Source organism: Clarias gariepinus, chromosome 24, assembly GCF_024256425.1.
Source record: "Clarias gariepinus isolate MV-2021 ecotype Netherlands chromosome 24, CGAR_prim_01v2, whole genome shotgun sequence".
Classification (NCBI taxonomy): domain Eukaryota; kingdom Metazoa; phylum Chordata; class Actinopteri; order Siluriformes; family Clariidae; genus Clarias; species Clarias gariepinus.
In genome coordinates, this window is record NC_071123.1 from 3,181,714 (window position 1) to 3,195,655 (window position 13,942).

At 39.6% G+C, this 13,942-nt stretch overlaps 1 protein-coding gene across 4 annotated transcripts in view; it reads right to left on the reverse strand.

Moving 5' to 3' along the window:
* Positions 1-13,942, reverse strand: part of rgs3a (regulator of G protein signaling 3a) — a 158,880-nt gene that overhangs the window by 35,504 nt on the left and 109,434 nt on the right. For all 4 annotated transcript variants that reach the window (XM_053485628.1, XM_053485626.1, XM_053485629.1 and 1 more), the window contains one exon: positions 7,403-8,194. In XM_053485628.1, coding sequence (XP_053341603.1) covers positions 7,403-8,194 — 792 coding nt within the window. The remainder of the gene's footprint in view (positions 1-7,402; positions 8,195-13,942) is intronic.

A 13,942-nucleotide genomic window follows, 5' to 3' on the forward strand; every position in this document is an offset into this window, starting at 1 on the left:
CTCAGCCTTGCACTGATACACCGAGGTCTTCCTATCACGTGCAGAGCGTTCAGAGAGACGAGGCAGTCTCACGTATCAGGAACAGACGTCTCAAAACTGGATTATTTTTATTACAATCTTTTACTGCTTATTATAATGTAAACACTCGAACACCAGATCAGAGTCACATGATGCTGACTAGGTCGGAGTGACAAGGAAAGATGTGGTAGACAGAGTTAGATGGGGACAAATGGTCGACTGTGGCGTCCCCTAATGGGAACAGCCCAAAAAAGAAGAGGAATGTATCTAGTGGTAGCAGAGCCAGAGAAGCTGGAGGGAAACCCTCATGGACATAAGGAGAAGGTGGACGTGCACTCAGATATGCACGTAGATATGCAGAAAAGGGCGCTATTCTTTGGTTATTCTGGTTATTTTATGTTTTTTATCACCAAAAAGCTTGCAAAATTTTTTTTAGTTTTGTGTGGAAAATTAACTGTATTTCAAAGGAAAGAAAAAAAAAAGAAAAAATAAGATTATTTTAAGAAATAATTAATGAAAAAAAGACATTAGACATTTGAAAGAAAGAAAGTTCTTGAGTACATTTGAAAGAAAGAGTGATTTTTAAAGGAATAATAAATGCAGAAGAAAAAACACTACACATTAAAAAAAGAAAGTCATAAAAGAAAGAAAGAAAGAAAGAAAGAAAGAAAGAAAGAAAAAAAGAAAAAAGAAGAAAATAAAGAATGAAAAAAAAGAACTGCATTTTTAAATAAATAATTAATGAAGAAGAAAATACTTTACACATTTAATAAAAGAAAGAAGGAAGGAAGACAGAAAAAGAAATAATAAATGCAGAAGAAAAAACACTACACATTAAAAAAAGAAAGAATTTTCTTTTAAGAAATAATTAATGAAGAAAAGACACTAGACATTTAAAAGAAAGAAAGAAAGAAAGAAAGTTATTTTTAAAGAAATAATTGATGAAGTCATAAAAGAAAGAAAGAAAGAAAGAAAGAAAGAAAGAAAAAGAAGAAAAATACAGAATGAAAAAAATGCATTTTTACAAAAACTTTACAAAGTAGGAAGGACATTTGAAATAAAAAATAATTAATTAATGAAAAAAGACATTTAAGAAAGAAAGAAAGAGAAAAAAGAATGAAAGAAAGAGAGAACTGCATTTTTAAATAAATAATTAATGAAGAAGAAAATACTTTACACATTTTAAAAAAAGAAAGAAGGAAGGAAGACAGACAAAGAAGATGAAAAAGAAAGAAAAATAGAAAGAAAGAAAAAATGCATTTTTAAATAAATAATTAATGAAGAAGATAAGATCTACCCATTTAAAGGACAGGACGTTTGCCAGTGAGACCCGCGATGTGCCTCATGGTTTAAACCCTGCGGCACTACAGATGGGAGCTTTTACATGTGTAGCTGAGTGAGCATCGTATATGACATGAAGGTCACCCCTTAACCCGATCGTATGTTACTGTGCCCCGCATTTACGGCCTTCCTTCATGCATCCTCAATACCTGCCTGTTCAGGGTCAGGGTGTATAAGGAAATACAAACAACTAAAATAAAAAAAAAGCCATAATAACGACCCAAGACAACTCTGTGCTTATTCTTGAATCCCCGTTCCTGTGTCCGGTCAGGGTTAATTCAAGGAGCAGCGACCCGAATCAGTACAGACAGTTCTGCCCGGGCGTCTGCAGAATATTACAACTAATTCAATTATTCCAACTCACTGAGTGGAAAGATGGAACGATATCGATGTTGCATAATAAAACTATGTGGCTGTTATGAAGGCTGGAGCGAGGTCGGATTCCGGTGCATTATCTCTCTCTGTCCTTACAGACACTGTGTGCTCCAGTGTGTGTGTGTGTGTGTGTGTGTGTGTGGAAGTGGAAAAAGTGTGTTGTGGGAGATACAGTATATACTGTAGCGTGGTGGTCCGGTGCTCCATCTTGCTTTACTGCCTCTCTGCACAGATGACGTTTTCTCACTATCGGGTGTCGGAGGGGGGTGAGATACGAAGAAGAGCAGATCGGAAAGATGGGATAAAAGCGCGGGCCAGGAAGTGACACGGAGTGAAAGAGACGGAGAAAGAGAAAGAGAAAGAGAGAGAAAGAGAGAGAGAGAGAAAAAAGTTGGAATGGAAAATACATTTCTCCGGCTGGAATCCAACTCTCTAGGAAGTTCCTACTTGAACAAACACCGAAACATGAATCTGGAGGAAGGAATCAAAGAAAGAATAAATGCATCTGCCTTTCAACTATTTGCCCTATTATTGCCTTATTATTAGATGTACTGTATTACATTATATATATATTTATGACATCATAAGTACTATGGTTTTATACCACTGCTACGTGAAAATAATCATTTCTGATTGGCGCTCAGTGGTCTGTTATTGTCTTTCACTTCACGTAAAGACGGCGTGTGGAGGACAGGATTGTTATGTAACTATGTTGGAATATTACCATGACAAGCAATATAAACAGTTTATGCCAAGCATATATTAATTTATCACCTAAATCACATCTGTTAAAAAGTTTAAAGCCCTTAAAGGTCCTTTGGCTGTCCATCATATGGAAAACTACTTCTGCCTATCGAGTCTACGAGAAGCACCTATGGATACATCAGTTCTCTTTTCGTATGCATTAAAAAAAGCAAGTGCTGGATCTGTGGAACGCTGTGACGTCCCAAATAAATAAGATTCATAATTTCACTGAGCGCGAACTGTGCAATGGAAACAGTAACACTCCAGCGCCTATAACTCTCATCAGACGAGTGTCTTCAAGCTGATTTGTGACTTCTTTCCATCCTCTTCTTTAATTTGTGTACGCGCGGTCAATGAAAACTATCCACGCTGCAATGTCTTGTCATGCACACTCGCGGTCGCTTTAACTAAACAGACAGCAAACACACCGTAGCGTTTCAGGCCTGCAGACAAAGAGCATCAAACGATGCTAGCACCAGAATTTGTGTGAGTTTATCGTGCTGAGACACGTAGGCGTTAGATCTAAGAAGCCACATTAGGAATGTCCAAGAATCTGGGCCATAAAAACTGAGACTAAGCAGAAACTAGAGCCTGAAATACTAGGGCTGTCCAAGAATTTAAGCTGTAAGGACTGACCTAGAAATGAAGTCTAGAATGGAGTTATTAAAACCATTAAAGACGGCCAATGAGCCGGAGTAAAAGCCATGAAGACTTGGATTCACCAAAAACTAGGACTTTACAAAAGTGATTGCGATAAGAGCTGGGTCTATCCAAGAATAGAACCAAGAGTGAGACTAATTAAAGCCCAGAACCTTGAATACAAGAACTAACTGAATAACACCGACCAAAAGTGGGAGCCAAACCAAAAATAAAACCCCAATGTCTCTAACATTCAAGAGCCGTAAATCTCCGTCCAACCAAACCTGAGAGCCCTTAAATACAGTATATAGTACTCAGACCTGGACTAACAAAAACCATAGTTTAAAAATATAGACTGAAACTAATAAAATGTAAAGCCTTAGATAAGTCTGGAGTCTTAAAAACTGGGTCGATCCAAGAACCATCACTTAAAGACTATATTACTTAAACTTTAAAATGACCAAATAGATAAAAAAAAATATTAGGACTAATCAAGAATTACAGCCTGGACCCAACCAAAAACTAAAGCCTTCAAGACTGGGCACTAAGTACTAGAGCCTTAAAGACTTACTTAGAGACTTAAAGAGCCTTAAAGTAATGTACCAATCAAAAATGGAAATGGACACAAGACCTACATCTTTAAAGACTGGGACTAAGCAAGACCAAGGACTATAGCCTTAACAGGACTATAGACTAAACAAAAAATAGAGGCTTAAACTCTAGAACTAAGAACTAAAATCTAGAGTCTTAAAGAAAGGGATGAACTAAGAACTACAGCCATACAGTTGGGGATTAACCAAGAACTGACTAACAAATAAAGCCTAAAAAAAATTAGACTAACTAAGAACTAGAGCCTTAAACGGGGGACTAACCAAGAAATAGGGGCTTAAACACCAGAACTAAGCAAAAGCTGGAGTCTTAAAGGAAGGGACTAACCAAGAACTACAGCTTTACAGTTAGGGATTAACCAAGAACTACAGCCTTACACTTGGGGACTAACCAAGAACTACAGCTTTACACTTGGGGACTAACCAAGAACTACAGCTTTACACTTGGGGACTAACCAAGAACTACAGCCTTACAGTTAGGGATTAACCAAGAACTACAGCCTTACACTTGGGGACTAACCAAGAACTACAGCCTTACACTTGGGGACTAACCAAGAACTACAGCCTTACACTTGGGGACTAACCAAGAACTACAGCCTTACAGTTGGGGATTAACCAAGAACTACAGCTTTAAAGACAAGGACTAACAAAGTACCCATGGTTTAATGACTGGAACTAATCAAAAGCTAGAACCTTCAAAACAGGGACGAACTACAGCGTTAATATTGTGGATTGATCAAGAAACAAGACAGGGATTAAATATGAACCAGTGGACTAAAGAACTAAGAACTAAATCCATGGAAAAAACCTGGACTAACCACAGAAGGCTACAGACTTTAAATATTCTCGAATTTCCAGGACAACATGATATAATTCTTACTTTGCTGTCACAGTACTGTAATGCTCTCTTTCTCTCTCTCTTTGAAAGCGTGTAAGCAGATATGATTTTGTTCTCCATGATAATCAGATTGTTTTATCACACTGTAAATGTATAATATTCTATTCTGCATCATACAAACGCTGTTCTCCTTCTCACATTTGAATCGTCACAGATGCGAAGCAGCAGTGCCGCAGGCTCCTTCTGAGCCCTCCGAGCTCTCTGCAGATCTTTTTTATTTATTTTTTGTTAATTTCTTTTGTTTAAATGTCATTTGAAATGTCAGCGTGATTTACAGTATAGCTCCGGCATTGTTTTATGGAAAGATGCTCTGCGATATACGGCCGCGGAGACAGGGTTCTTCCAAACAGCCCACAGCTGGGGAAAAGGGAGTCTGATGACGCCAATAGGTAGTAAAATTACTCTGAGATTCAGCCAAAACACACACACACACACACACACAACACACACACACTACATCATGGTGCATTCCTTCTCCTATGCTAACACTGCCATTTAAGGCTCCCAAATCTCCTGGACTGCATCCATCTCCTCCATCTTTCTCTCTCCCTCTTCTCGCTCTCATACACACACACTTGCACACACACATTATATATGCATATATATCTATATGCATGCATAAGTCCACTACTTATTGTATAATGACAATGTGTTGACAGATTTACGATACATAATGGTGTATTGTGTTATTTCACTGAGGAGCCAATAGGCATGAGAAACTTCTGCACTAAGTTTGCGTACAGTACACATGACCTACATTTATCTGGAAGTCAAGTTCAGAATGACAGAAAGCTAAACAGCGCCCTTTAGTGGATGAAACTAAAAAACACAGCTGCGTAAAGCTCTTCGAACCTTGAGCTTTTTCTACAGAGATCAACTGTCTTACTGCATACCCTGATGTAGGGGCAACACGCAGTTGATGTTCTGTAAAAAATACTGTATCATACAATTAAAAAAATAAATGAATAATAATAATAATAATAATAATAATAGTAATTAGTGTTACACTAACCATGCTACAAAATCTAGTTAACAACCTTTCAAGATATTCAACATTATTATTATTATTATTATTATTATTATTATTGTTGTTGTTGTTGTTGTTATTAAAGCTTCAAAATATGTACAATAAGATAAATAAGGTGAATTGTAAATTAATTATATTATATTATATTATATTATATTATATTATATTATATTATATTATATTATATTATATTATATTATATTATATTATATTATACAGTACTGTGCAAAAGTCTTAGGCACCATATTATATGCTGTACCACTCACTCACTCTCTCACTCGCTCATCTTCTATACCACTTTATTCTGTATTCAGGGTCGCGGGAGGCCTGGAGCCTATCCCAGGAGGCCAGGGTACACCCTGGACAGGTCCAATTTTGTTATATAGGTTTATCATGTCTGCATTATGTACATAATCATTCAGTATTTCCATATATAACTTAAAAATTAATACATAAATAACATTGCAGGAGAATATATACATGGCTCTAAAGAAAAGAAATATAGTACAGACTAGTTTTCAAATGAAAACAAAAAACCTTATGTTCGCTCCTGGGATTTGTATGAAAATAAAGGAGTGAGTGTGACACAAGTTACCAGAAGAACTCATATTCTCCAGCAAGCTCAGTAAAATCTAACAGCTGTTTACTTATAGTACTTTGCAAAAGTATATATATATATATATATATATATATATATATATATATATATATATATATATATATAGAGCCATGTTTGCTAAATCCCTTATCAGGTATACTCCTTTATAACTTAAATTATTGTTTTGATTTTGATATTTAATTCCAAAATATGAAATGCAGCCATTTTATGCAAGTATTTTATATATATATATATATATATATATATATATATATATATATATATATATATATATTCCATATATATTATTAAATAATATATTTTTCATTGTTGAATGTTTAAATTGGATTCTGTCTATCTACGTCACATCAGGTACAATAATATAATTATTATTATAAACTATTCCTGGGTTTATACTTGCTCAGTATAAATTTATAAATCAGGTTTTCAATTCCGGCCAATGCACACATTTCTTTATATGGCACATTTGCACATTTTGCACACCACAGATTTGTGAACTTTGAACCGCGACCTTACACATTATTCTGCACAATAACTGGACATCATCTCTACATTACACTTTACTACATTACACTCCTCTATATGTTATTAGATGTTATTATATTTCTATTTCCCTGCTTTTATTCTACTATAAATTTTTTTATTATCATATTTGTACATAATGTAAATTTGAAAGTCTTTTTACAGCTAAAGTTTTTTTTACACATTTTTCTATATTTCTAATTTATAAAATGTTCTTATTTCTCTTATTTAATACTGAAACTTTTATTTTGAAATTTGATTATTAGTAGTATAAGCATTTCACTTTATATCATACTGTATATGTGAGAAATAAAAATTTTATTTGAATTTGGGCTCCTGTTCTCTTCTTCTTTCAGAAGTGACCACTTGGTGGCGTCAGAACTCCGGGTAACACAAACAGAGCGAGACTTATATAGTGTTGTGTTTCAGCCTCAAAATGTAATTAATAATAAGGTGATGGTGCTGGGGACACGCTCGAGTGTGTAATCTGTGCTCATACACCGTTGTATGTATGATGTGATCGTGACATAAGGTTATGAGAGGTCAAGACTACTTTGCTGTTTATGAAATGTTTATGTCAGTGTTATAAGTCACTGTTCAGAGCAGCTCACCTTCCTTCCGGAGAACAGCAAGCAGAGTTGGTGCATAGAGCCTCCGTTCTTGGTCAACTCCTTCTTCAGGGTTTTGGGCGAGGGCAGCGTCCAGCCCCCCTTGCTAGCGGTGGAGACCTCCAGGCGGTTGATGGCGTTATCAGAGGTGAAGCAGGTGGTCCGCGGGTCCTGCAGGAGGCTTCCCTCGCTGTGCGTCCGTCTGCGCAGCGAGTTCTGTACGCTCAGACCTCCTCCGCCGTGCTTCTCGCACGAGCCCGACTCCACCATGCTCCTCCTCTTAGTGGGCTCCAAATAGTTATCATCGCTGTCTTCCTCATCTTCGTCCTCATCCTCGTCTTCATCCTCGTCCTCGTCTTCGTCGTCAGTGCCGGTCGAGGACAGGGCGTCGGCGCTGAAAGAGCGGTCCAGGCGTAACTCAGGGATGATAAAGGACGAGGAGGAAGAGGAGGCCGGAGGGTTGGTGTCGTAATCCTCGTCTTTCCCGTTCTTCTCCTCGGCTTCCTCGAGTTCAGCGCCATGCACATGTAAGCATTCTTCTTCTTCTTCTGTAGAGGTTTTCTTCTCCTCCTCTTCCTCCTCTCCTCTGTCCACCCTCCAGATGTCACTCAGGCTGCCCTCGGTGGATGGGGGAGGAGTAGGAGGTACAAGGTGCCTGGTCTCGTCCAGAGGAGTGCTCCCCGAAGTGCCTGTGGTGCCCGGGGCGTCAGACGGGCTCCCGAGCGAGTGCTCGTCATCCGAGGGGCGCCACTGAGCACCCAGATCACACTGTTCATCCAGTTTAGGCTCCAGCATCTGAGGAAACAGTTAAAACAATAATATGATTACAAATTTAAAATGGGCTTTAATGCATAGTGGAGCTGCGTCCTGGCTCTCCATGTGAGATTACGATTAGAGATATGAAAAATGCTTTTATGGGAATGATTTAATATGATATTATTTATAGATTCTATGGTGTGATTTAATAGACTGTGATTTGTTATGAATAAAATGATAAAAAGGTGTGGCATAAGCAGGCAAACCGACTCCACTGGGACCACTCCTCTTTTACAGAGGCCACATCTCCTTCCCTGATACCAACATATGCAGAGGCCACGCCTTCCCTACTGGAATTGACAGCGATGGAAGCCACACCCCTTTTACAGTGGCCACGCCTTGTATTTGATACAAACATATGTAGGCCACACCTACTTAACTGTTGCTGATAGCAACATAAGCCACACCTGACAGGAAAAAGAGGCCACACCCCTTTTACACAGGCCACACCTCCTAACTGATACTAACATAGAGGCCACACCTACTTCTGCCAAACTGACAGCAAATGTAGCCACACCTCTTTTACAAAGGCCACACCTCCTAAATGAAACTAACACACATAGGCCACACCTACTACACAGGGACTGACAAAACAAGTAGCCACGCCTCTTTTACAAGGACTTAGCTAATACTAACACACAGAGGCCACGCCCACTTCACTGGTGCGGATGGCAATATAAGCTACACTTCTATTATAGAGGCCACACCTCCTTACATCCTTACCAGGATCTCACACACACACACACACACACACACAGACAGACAGATTCGAAAGGGCATCATTACACCACTTCTGAATAATAATATCTGAATAATTCTTTAATTAATTTTCTTTGATCACGTGTGTGCTTGTTAGAGCCATTAGAGGAACTAGGCACTTTTTAGACTCACATGTTTCTGCCTAATCCTGCCACTCTTGTCCAGGCGTGCACACACACACACACACACACACACACTGAAACTCGGCAAACACACTCCACCTAAAGACCTGTTAGTAAGTGCTAATTATAGCAGTAGAAGCTGTGTTTATGAGCAGTGTACCGCAGCTATGAACTCAGGTTTGAGTCTTTCCAAATGATTTGACAGGCTGTTCTGTGATTACACCCCCCCCCCCCCCCACCACTTTCTCTCTCTCTCTCTCTCACTCTCTCTCTCTCGCTCTGCATGTCAAACTATCATTAGCGAACAGTTCGGCAGCAGATTGCCACCTGGCTCTTTCCGCGAATACTGGTACATTGCTGCACTGCATGTTTACGCCTCGGTGGCACTTCTCAGTATTCCATTTGTTCCGCACCACATGCCCGGAGCGCCACGTCTTCAAAAAGGTCATAAGTGATGAAGGTTTAGTGAAACATTTACAGCACGTCCCAGAGTCAACAGACAGTAGCGGCTGTAGAGGAGCTCATGCGGATGGCCGTACGCAATAACATTAGTGTGTTTTCACACACACACACACACACACACACACACACTCAGTGTTATTATTATCATTATTACCAGTGTGATAAACCAAAATAAAGGTACAAAATGATCTAAGCATATACATATTCAGGATTGCAACAAATTTACCCAGGATCGGATACACACAAAACACATACACACACATCTGGAGTAAGGAACTCAGGTTAGTGTGTAACAACACGAAGTTAAATTTTTTATTAGATTTTTCTCCCTAATTTAGTCGTGTCTACTTCCTCCCCGTCACTAGGGGGCTCCCACATTAAGGCTACTACTATCACTCAGTCAGGAGGGCGAAGACTATCCCGTGTTTCCTCCGAACAACGTGACGCAGTCGACCGCATCCTTTCGAACAGCTCGCTCACGCACGCGTTAGGGGCGGCGTAACACACTCGGAGGACAGCGCTATCCGCTCCTTCCGCATGCGCGAGCTCACAGACGCCCCTGATTGGCTGTAGAGCCGTGATTAATATGGGAGCACTGAGTACCTCTCATCCCTCCACTCTGAGAGAGCTCGGCCAATCAGCTCTCTCTGGACCTCCGGCTGCGAGAGTTACAGCATCACCTGGAAATCGAAGTCACGATCTCTGGATGATAGGGCGAGCACTTTACCACTGTGCCACTTTACCACTGAGGCCCACACAATGTTTTGCTAAAGAAGAAACTTTTATCCATTTCTAGTCACTTTTAATGTTGTGGAAAACTTTCTGTTATGGAAAAAAGTTAGCTCGGTTATTGCAGGTATATAAATTTTCTTTGAAATCACAACGATGTGACAGTAAGGGCGGTTAATTGCTGGAGATTTTAATATTCATTTTGAAAACCCAGAAGACCCTCTGAGAACTGCATTTATGTCTATACTGGACTCGGTAGGAGTAAATCAGTGTGTAGTAGGACCCACTCATAAAGCAGGTCACACTTTAAATTTAATAATATTATTTGGATTAAGTATAAGAAATTTATTCACAATACCACTATCTGAAGTTATCTCAGATCACTATCTTGTCTCATTGCAAGTGTGTCACAATAATAATGTACACACAGCGCCGCGCTACCGTATGAAACGTACATTCACATCAACTACCAAACAGAGCTTTATCAGTAATCTCCCAGAGTTCCCAACTTCGATTAGATCACCGTCTGACCCCACAGAACTCGATCAGGCGACTGAATATTTAGAGTCGACATTTCGCTATACCCTAGATAATGTAGCTCCAGTCAAAAGAAAAATTATTAGAGATAAAAAACTTGCTCCCTGGTATAACGATCACACGCGCACTTTAAAACAGACCGCTCGGAAATTAGAACGTAAATGGCGTCAAACTAAATTACTAGTATTTCAAATAGCATGGAAGGAGAGCATCCTGAACTATAGAAAAGCTCTTAGTGTAGCTAGATCAACATATCTCTCCACTCTTATAGAAGAAAATAAAAATAATCCTAGATTCTTATTTAATGCTGTAGCCAAATTAACCAGAAATAAGACCACTGCAGAAATCTCCACAACAACATCATGCAATAGTGAGGACTTCATGAACTTTTTTAATAATAAAATTGTAAATATTAGGCATAAAATTGAGGTTTTGAAACCGAACAATGTAATTGATGCAGATGTTAATCTAGCCATGTCAGACCAGAACCTAGAATACTTTACTCCCCTTGAAGAGAATGAACTAATTTCACTCATCTCTTCTTCAAATTCATCAACCTGTATATTAGATCCTGTACCGACACATTTTCTTAAACAGATAGTACCAGCAATAATAGAACCCCTGTTGAGAATAATTAATTCTTCACTCAGCATTGGATATGTTCCAAAATCTTTTAAATTAGCAGTTATCAAACCAATAATTAAGAAACCTGACCTCGACCCCTGTCAGCTGTCCAGTTACAGACCAATATCAAACCTCCCCTTTATCTCTAAGATCCTGGAAAAGATAGTAGCGGAGCAGCTATGCTCATATATACATAGGAATGGCATACATGAACTGTATCAGTCAGGATTTAGGCCTCATCACAGTACAGAGACGGCGCTCGTTAAAGTAGTAAATGACATTCTATTGGCCTCTGATCAGGGTTGTGTAACTATGCTTGTATTACTTGACCTCAGTGCAGCTTTTGACACTGTTGATCACGCTATTCTTCTTCACAGATTAGAAAATGTAGTGGGAATTAAGGGTACAGCCCTCTCCTGGCTCAGATCCTATCTGACCCATCGTTATCAGTATGTAGACTTAAATGGTGATTATTCTGCATGTTCTCTAGTGGAGTTTGGCGTTCCGCAGGGTTCAGTTTTAGGTCCACTGCTTTTTTCCCTTTACATGCTTCCTCTGGGCAACATAATCCGTAAGCATGGTATTAGTTTTCATTGTTATGCTGATGATACACAGTTATATGTCTCAGCAAAACCTGATGAGAAAAAACAGCTTACTAAAATTGAGCAATGTGTGCAGGACATAAGAAATTGGATGCTAACTAACTTCCTTCTGCTAAATCCGGATAAGACAGAAGTTCTAGTCATAGGACCGCATACAGCTAGGAGTAAAATTTTAGATCATACCGTAACTTTAGATGGCCTTTCTGTTCCATCAAATGCAACAGTGAAAGACCTTGGTGTGATTATTGATTCCAGCCTTTCATTTGAAGCACATGTAGATAATATTACCAGGATAGCATTCTTTCACCTCAGAAATATTGCCAGAATAAGAAATTTATTGTCGCTAAACGACGCAGAAAAACTAGTTCATGCTTTTATCACCTCTAGGTTGGACTATTGTAATGCCTTACTGTCTGGTTGTTCAGCTAGATGCATAAATAAGCTTCAGCTAGTCCAAAATGCAGCAGCGAGAGTCCTCACCAGAACCAGAAGATATGAGCACATCACCCCTATCTTATCTTCACTCCATTGGCTCCCTGTGAAATTTCGCATTGATTTTAAAATACTACTCTTGACATATAAAGCATTAAATGGTCTCGCGCCGCAGTACCTGAGCGAACTGCTAGTGTCTTACGATCCGCCACGCCTACTTCGATCAAAGGATGCAGGCTGCTTGTCAGTACCGCGTATTATGAAAAATACAGCTGGGGGCAGAGCTTTTTCTTACAAAGCCCCAAAGTTATGGAATAGTCTTCCAAATAGTGTTCGGGACTCAGACACAGTCTCAGTGTTTAAGTCCAGGCTAAAAACCTATTTATTTAGCCGAGCATTTTTATAAATAGATTTGCCATAGGTAAAGGAGCAGATCTGGGGGACTCATGGACGTAGAGTATTATGGTAAACTGGTATGTTTGGATGCTGTCTTCCTCACTCACCATACCTAACTGCCATCTCTCCTCTTCTTCTCTTTCCCCCCCTCTTTCTTTTTCCTCTCTCCTCCTGTCCCCCCCTTTCACTCTTTCTCTCTCTCTCTGTCGAGCTACACATGTCGTTCCTGAGCTGCCAGTGATCCAGACTCCCTCTGCCCTCCGGACCTGTCTGACCCATCCTGGTGCCCCGCTTCTGGCTGAAGATCTCGTCACATGGATGCCCCGTGTGTCTCTCTGGGATGCGTCTGGTGTCTGGGAATGATTCTCTCTACCTAGAAAATGGTTCTGGCCTTGACTGGTGTTGGCAACTGTTTCTCTGGGGACTTGACAGTTCGATAGTTCATGACTGGAACTTCTTACAAGTCTACCTGGGTCTTCAATAACTACCTGGACTCCATATTAACATCAATTAACATCAGCTATTATAGCTGAACTGCCTCCCACCCTACACACTGTATAAATGCAGATCATTTACTGCTTTTGTTTCACCCAAATGAGGATGGGTTCCCTGTTGAGTCTGGTTCCTCTCAAGGTTTCTTCCTCTTACCATCTCAGGGAGTTTTTCCTTGCCACTGTCGCCCTCGGCTTGCTCACCAGGGACAAACTGACCATTTTGATTCATACAAATTCACATTTCATACAAACCTAAATAATTCTTTTGACTATGTAAAGCTGCTTTGCGGCAATGAAAATTGCTAAAAGCGCTATACAAATAAAATTGAATTGAAAATTGAATTGAATTGAGATCCCCGCAGACCAGACCGTCTTATTTTAGCTCAGCCTTCGTGTTGTATGCGGTCAGAGAAGGCCACAAAGGCGGAGCTAAAGAAAGCCACAAAGGCGGAGCTAAAGAAAGCCACAAAGGCGGAGCTAAAGAAGGCCACAAAGGCGGAGCCTTCCACCCTTACCGCCACATCAGTGCAATATGAAGAATAAATTATCTTCAAAATCACAATAATCTTA